Raw genomic sequence first — 7,653 nt, 5'->3', positions numbered from 1 at the left:
AGCGTTATTGCTTTAATAATTTTATGAATACTATTTATAAAATATATGTATAGGGGTATTTTTCATTGGAATACAATTTTAATGAAAATGAGATTTTTCTTTGCTGGTGGTGGCGTAGGGACAAAAACTAGAAAATAAATTAACATAAATTGTGAGCAAACAAAAAAAAACTTTGTTACTCAAACTTAAATGAGATTTTAAAAAATATATATATGGAATACCGCACATGGTTAAAAGTAATTAATTATTATGACGAATAGAAAAAAATAATTCTTAAATGTTAAAACTTTTACAAAGCTGCCGTGGTGTATCTTAATATGATAAACTTAAATCTTGTATTAGAAATAAAGGGAAAATAATTTTCAATATTCCATACGTTTGTTGCTTTGAGTTGTTGTTGTTGTACACTTGTAAATTTTTCAATTGGTATTTTCTGCTGATGGCGCAGCTGGCGGAGTTGCCGCTGCCGCTGCAGCTTCTGTTGGTTCAGTTTTATGGAATTCTTCCAAGCATAATTTACAACTCCATGAACCTTCAGGAGGTGTTACCAGTGGCGGCGAAAGACAATACATGTGATAGCCACGATCACAATCATCGCAAAACAGCAGCTGATCGTCATTATCCGATGTACCACAAATCGAACAGTATTTGCATTCGATACACTGCCAACGATAACGTTTAACCGAAATAATCATATTGGGTGTAAATTGCAAACACGATGGATGACCCGAACGACCGCAGTCGGAACATGAAACCAATTCTTCGGGTAAGTTAGTCTTTTTATTCTCACGTTGATCGCCCAAACAGAAATCGCAATATGGTGATGGCTGGGCCACTTCACGATAATTTGAACGTCCCTTGCCAGGTTTGCCAGCCACTTTACTGGGGCTGGCCGTAGTAGCACTGACACCCACGGTAACTGGTACACTGGCAACTGTTGTTGTTGCAACAGATGCAGCACCAGCAGAAGCTGCGATTGTTGCTACCGTCGCGGCCGTTGGCCCTGAGGCAGCTGCACTAGATGAATTACTATCGGTTGGTAAACCCATTGAGGCATCCGTTGCATTTGATGACGAATTATCGATTGTTGGTGGTACTATTGGAGCTTGTACGGGTGCATTCATATTGACACTGGAAGGCATTGTAAGACCGGGTTGCGAGGAATCATCGGTATTTGTTATTGGTGATGCAGAATTGGAATGACTTATTGTTGCGGGAGCTACACTGGTTGCAATAGCAGCTACCGCCGCTGCTGATGAGGTATTTGATCCGGCGCCACCACGACGACGTCGCGGTGGTTCTTCGCCATCAGCATTAGCTGCACCGCGGCGACGAGTGCCTATAATGAAAGTGGAAAAGGGATGCATTGTTAATACAAAATATTTTGAGAATCTGAATTACTTTTGAAAAAATAGGAACGGATTTTTGGACTGTGGAAGAACGTATATATTTATAACCCAGGTCTTATATATCCGTAAATATTTTCTCCATAAAAATTTATTTAAAAGTTCCTGATTTTATCTGTTCTTAATAAATATCTATTAATCCAAGCCATGTTTGCCCTTAAAACCACGCCTTATTTATGAAATCAACGCTATGATGTCCTTAAAAAAGTTATTGAAAATCCAAGACTGCCCTTAAAAATGTATTTATTAACAAAACCTCATGATGTAGGCTCTTAAAAAATATTTTATAAGAACAACAGGCTTTGTTTGGTCCTTCAAAAGATATGGTCCAAATTTCATAAAACTATGAAAATAGGTTTAATATACAGCTGCGAAAAATAAAATAGCACCACCCTTACAAACAATACTTAGAAAGGTGTATCAACATTTTTTAAAGTTCTGCATTCGGTGGTCGTCTGACATATTCTTGAGATCCCCTTCCCCCATACACCACAATCTATCTTTCATCTGTCCATAAAACGTTTCTCCATTTAGAGGTATTTGTTTAACAAAATTAATAGGTGACTTGCTGGTGCTATTTTATTTTTCGCAACTGTATATTCAGACCAACGCCCTCACACCAAAGCACCGATCACATATATTTGCACGTGATCACCTCCTTGGACGAGAAGCGGGCACATCTAAAACTCCTGCCTGTCTATGGGTCAGGCTCCAGGTTGTAATGCCCAAACTTGGGTATAAACCACCTCTAGCACGATGTTCACCTGAATGAATGGACTAGATCCACAGACCTGAGTACCCTAACATCCGTGCTACGAAACCTTCCGTCAGCTTTATAGCCGAAGCTATTAGCAGTATAACTCAAAACAGTTCGATACTGATCATCCACAACCATTAGAACTAATATTTGCAGGCTCTCCGCAATCCTCATGGGCAATTTTATATAATTTTAACCCTGTATCTTCTTTCAAAACATTCAGCATTGCCGAACCTTATTTATTTCATTCTCAATTCATTTCTTTGAATTCATACGCTTATATTACTCACCGCCTCCCTTGCGTCCACGCTTTGGAGTACCATCGGAAGCAGCGTTCGAACGACGCCATCGTGTACCGCCGCCACCACCAGTACCACGTTTACGTTTGCCTCGCGCACTATACGATTCATCGAAATCATTATCCGATTCAAAATCATCTTCAAAATCTTCATGATGATGATATGACATTTCCATGTCATCATGGAACCATTCTTTTTCAGCATTAGCATGAGAATCTTTGCTATCATTGTCACCAGATGCGCTCATAGAATTGCCATCGGCTGTTAAAGCTGGAAATAGGAGAAGGAAAAAATAAATAAAATTGATTTTAATCAAGGAAAAACTTATTAAAAATTTTACATTGTCCTAGATTTGAATTGTATTAAGTTTATAAAAATCACATATTTTAAACATCCTTTTTTAGGAAATAAAGATAATTAAGTAATATGTAAAAATAGCAGCAATTCTGAAACACGAGCCCAAAATCCTCAAAATAAAAAAAAATGCGAATACCATAATATGGAGGCTATATTATTTAACCATGGACACATATTGATAATTGTTGGTAAAATTTCCATGCAATTTGAAAAAAAAACACGTCAAAAATAAATAAAAATATAACAAAGAATATTGGGGATATGGGGCCTATACATAAACATGCACCGATATTGATAGTTTTTGGTTGTTGTTATAGCAGTTTATATGAATATATTTTTTTCCTGTTTAAATTCCATCTGGTCTGTCTCCAAAGACCTTCTGGAGTAAGATGGGTAGATTTGCAACCACAGACCTTCTGGAGTAAGATGGGTAGATTTGGCTGAGCAATTGAATAAGTGCAGTGTGATATGAGGGCCCGTACCACATGCTGGGCAGACATCATGCACATGGTCATCAATCCGTGCCCAATACGAATTGAGACGACTGCACAATCCTGAACGTAATCGGGCCAAAACTACTCTGGTTTGTCTGGGCAGCTGACGTTCTTCAGCTGCTATGGGTGTGAGCTCCGAGGACCCCATTCAATCTGTATCCGTTCAGCGCTGCGGCTACTGCATCAGTACGAATGCTATTCAGACCTGCTCTTTAGGCAACTTGATCTAGAGGCTCCCTTTTGTATCGTTGAACTCTCTCTCTCTCTAGATCATGCAGATCATTCCTGACTCGCCTGGGTGGGGGAGTTGTCATGAGAAGGCAACCTGTCGCAGTCCTCGGGGCATATGATGGCAGGGACTGCGAAAGCATATTGCTATGCTGACTTAGGGAAAGTGTGGCGTTCAGAGATGACGAAATCGGGCGGTCTGCTAATGGAGACGGTTATGGGGAGCCAAGGTCTGAGCCAAGAGAAATGACGGCGAAATCCAACGGCAACGGGTTCTACGATACCGGATTGACCCGACTCATATCGGCCAGCGGCTGCCACTCCAATTATATATATTTATAGGTATATATGTATATAATGATTTTTGGTAGTGATATCTGCAGCCAAAATGAAGAATTAGAATGTGAAACTATCATGCAAAGTGTCGTGGACCGAGCCCATATTTAAAATAACATCTGTACAAACTTGTCTCAATTTTCTATCAGAAAAATGTTGCAATTTATAAAGGAAGAACCTTGAACCGTTGATTTGTATATAAGGATATTTACCAATGTCGCCATGATAAGTATGAAATAGATAATGTTTAAAAAAATCAAAGAAAGGTGTAAAATCAAATCAAAGTTTGGAATCCCATAACTCCGCAAATATTTTTCCTCAAAATTGTCATGAGCAGCATCAGTATGCTGTGGTAAAAATTATAAAATAAATCTCTACAGAAAATTTCTTAAATACATTTTTTAACTTAAATTATTGGAAAATTTTAAAGATATGTCGCATAAAAAACAACCTATTCCTAAACATCGAAATCGACATAGTCATATTCATATTATGATGAACTTAATTGAACTCTTACATTGTGTTTTCTTCATGTTTATATTAACAATCACATAAATGTGTAACTGTAATATTGGCATTACAGCCAAGCATTTATATTCATCATCAGCAAAAGACAAGATGAATAAATAAAAGAAATAAAATACGTACCTATATGTAATATAAAATATAAATACAGACATACTTTTTTTGCAGCACACTCATGCCTGCCATGGAGGAGCATACTTTTTCCTCTTACCAATTATATAAAAGATACAGATTTTTTCCCTAAAGCAAATAAATTTCATTACAAATGGAGAAATAAAATAAAAAAGGATAAGGGGACAAGGCAAGCAAGCAATTGCAAAAACAAAGTACTTGTAAATGAGACAAAGACAACAACAACACTAATGATGCCATGAATTGCACAAGAAGTGTTTACTGCTTAGGTAGGGGTGGCAAACCCGTAAAGCACCACCCAACCATCCAACACAACAATCACACAAAAATACAATGAAAGCAGTAGCAGGTCCAAAGTAGGGTTGTTAATGAGAACAAACAAAACGTACTAATGAGTACTGCAGAAACGAACAAGAAAAAAAGAAACCCACATAGAATTTAGATATATTGATTATTCCCACTTTATTTTATCTTCTTTTGACTTTACCTGCATTTTCATTTTGATGATGATCCCTGGAAGCACCTGATCCACTATTCGATGAGTAATGATGATGATTGTGATGCGATTCACGATATTGATATGGACGATAGCTGTGGTGATGATTGTGCAAATATTGTCGTTTCGGTTTACGCCATCTCGACGAAGGATATGTATAGAGCTGACCTTCACGAAAACCAGGCATACGTTGTTTTTGTTTAACAAACAGGGCACAATGTGTCTGGGCCACACCAGTCTGTGGATCGAGAAAAGGCATCCGTAAGCGTCTTTCGATACATAGTCGGGTATTGTAGTTTTCGCTGTTCTCCAAAATCTCCTTGTAGGCGGAATCGTTGAGAAAGTTTTGGATTTTCTCAAAATTCGCAATATTAGCAATTTCAATTTCAGGGGCAGACATAATGCCCAATGTACCCGTTGTCCGCGACGACGTTCACTTTGTAAGGCCAACTACTGTGTGTTGTTGTGTAGGGTGAAAACACCAAACAGCCAGCTTCCTCCTCTTTGTTGTTGCAATGCACTTTAGTTTCTTCTTTTCGCGTTTATAATTTTCAGACAAAACAAACTCCCACAGAAAATTATTTTTTGCTCGGTTAAAATGTGAAAAAATAGATTTAAATTTTCAGTCAACACTTTTGAGAGTACAAAAACACACAAAGTTTTATTTATAGCAAACTTTTAGCTTAATTTTTATTCGATTTTGCATTTCGCTGCTGCTCTAAACAAGTTTTTTTTTTCAATTGACGCTATATTTCTGTAGATGACAATGTCAACGATAACAGATCATCCCCTGTTATCGATTTATGGTTATTGAAGGTGTAAAGTGACACGTCAATTTTAAACAAATCATATACACAATAGTTTCGTTCCGGATCAAGGTAATGCTGGACGATAGAAAAAATAGTAAAAACTTGCAGATTCCTGAAGTAAACAGCTGTAACTACTGTATGATCCCTGCACTCAATTTCATCTGTTTATTCTAAGAGATTCACCTCTAAAATTCAACGTTAAGTTCGTTTTTTATTATACCTGCGTGAAGTTAGCGATATCGCTAACTTTCGATAACAAAATTTTTATCGAAATTACAGGGTGACACAGAACATCACAATTTCACGTTTAATACTATTTTTATCAACAGTGCTTTCCAACAGAGATAGCGCAGAATATTATAAATTAATAATTTTTTAAAATTATTAATAAAAATGTTAACATAATTCATTAGTAATGAAAAAAAATAAACAATACGAACATTTTGAAACATATTTTATTATAATCTAAAACTAAATATTACTAAATCACAAAAATTTTAATCCAGTGAATCAGGAGAGAAGTCCGTCTCTGGAAGCCTCCCTATACAAACCTCGAACATAGTGATGGTACCAAATGAAAGAGGGAGTCTCTACGAGTATTTTGATATCCACCATATGTTCAGATTCAGTTTTTTGTAGAACAAAGTTGCTTAATTTCTGATTTCCAACTGGTGGTCAGGACACCAAACTGGCTCTGGAAGCCCCCCTATGCAAACCTCGAACAAAGTGATGGTACCAAATGAAAGAGGGAGTCTCTACGAGTATTTTGGTATGCACCATTTGTCCGAATTCAGTTTTTTGTAGAACAAAGTTGTTGAATTTCTGATTTCCAACTGGTGGTCAGGACACAAAAATGGCTCTGGAAGCCTCCCTATACAAACCTCGAACAAAGTGATGGTACCAAATGAAAGAGGGAGTCTCTGCGAGTATTTTGGTATCCACCATTTGTTCAAATTCAGTTTTTTGTAGAACAAAGTTCCTGAATTTCTGATTTCCAACTGGTGGTCAGGACACAAAAATGGCTCTGGAAGCCTCCCTATACAAACCTCGAACATAGTGATGGTACCAAATGAAAGAGGGAGTCTCTACGAGTATTTTGGTATGCACCATTTGTTCAAATTCAGTTTTTTGTAGAACAAAGTTGTTGAATTTCTGATTTCCAACTGGTGGTCAGGACACAAAAATGGCTCTGGAAGCCTCCCTATACAAACCTCGAACAAAGTGATGGTACCAAATGAAAGAGGGAGTCTCTACGAGTATTTTGGTATGCACCATTTGTTCAAATTCAGTTTTTTGTAGAACAAAGTTGTTGAATTTCTGATTTCCAACTGGTGGTCAGGACACAAAAATGGCTCTGGAAGCCTCCCTATACAAACCTCGAACAAAGTGATGGTACCAAATGAAAGAGGGAGTCTCTACGAGTATTTTGGTATCCACCATTTGTTCAAATTCAGTTTTTTGTAGAACAAATTTGTTGAATTTCTGATTTCCAACTGGTGGTCAGGACACAAAAATGGCTCTGGAAGCCTCCCTATACAAACCTCGAACATAGTGATGGTACCAAATGAAAGAGGGAGTCTCTACGAGTATTTTGGTATGCACCATTTGTTCAAATTCAGTTTTTTGTAGAACAAAGTTGTTGAATTTCTGATTTCCAACTGGTGGTCAGGACACAAAATGGCTCTGGAAGCCTCCCTATACAAACCTCGAACAAAGTGATGGTACCAAATGAAAGAGGGAGTCTCTACGAGTATTTTGGTATGCACCATTTGTTCAAATTCAGTTTTTTGTAGAACAAAGTTATTGAATGTCTG

General features: G+C 37.4%; 1 protein-coding gene across 1 annotated transcript; it reads right to left on the bottom strand.

Annotated features, from left to right (window-relative positions):
• Nucleotides 1-419: 419 nt before the first annotated feature.
• LOC133338496 (zinc finger protein ubi-d4 B) lies at nucleotides 420-5,509 on the bottom strand. The gene is made up of 3 exons (XM_061546664.1): nucleotides 5,022-5,509; nucleotides 2,454-2,732; nucleotides 420-1,339 (listed from the first exon to the last, which is right to left on the bottom strand). The coding sequence occupies exons 1-3, from the start codon at nucleotides 5,428-5,430 to the stop codon at nucleotides 420-422; spliced, it is 1,608 nt and encodes a 535-aa protein (XP_061402648.1). The 5' UTR covers nucleotides 5,431-5,509.
• Between the last annotated feature and the right edge of the window lie 2,144 nt (nucleotides 5,510-7,653).

This window comes from Musca vetustissima, unplaced genomic scaffold (assembly GCF_032173495.1).
Source record: "Musca vetustissima isolate MV318-11 ecotype Yass unplaced genomic scaffold, APGP_CSIRO_Mvet_v1 utg40789, whole genome shotgun sequence".
Classification (NCBI taxonomy): domain Eukaryota; kingdom Metazoa; phylum Arthropoda; class Insecta; order Diptera; family Muscidae; genus Musca; species Musca vetustissima.
This window is presented reverse-complemented; position numbering and strand designations above follow the sequence as displayed.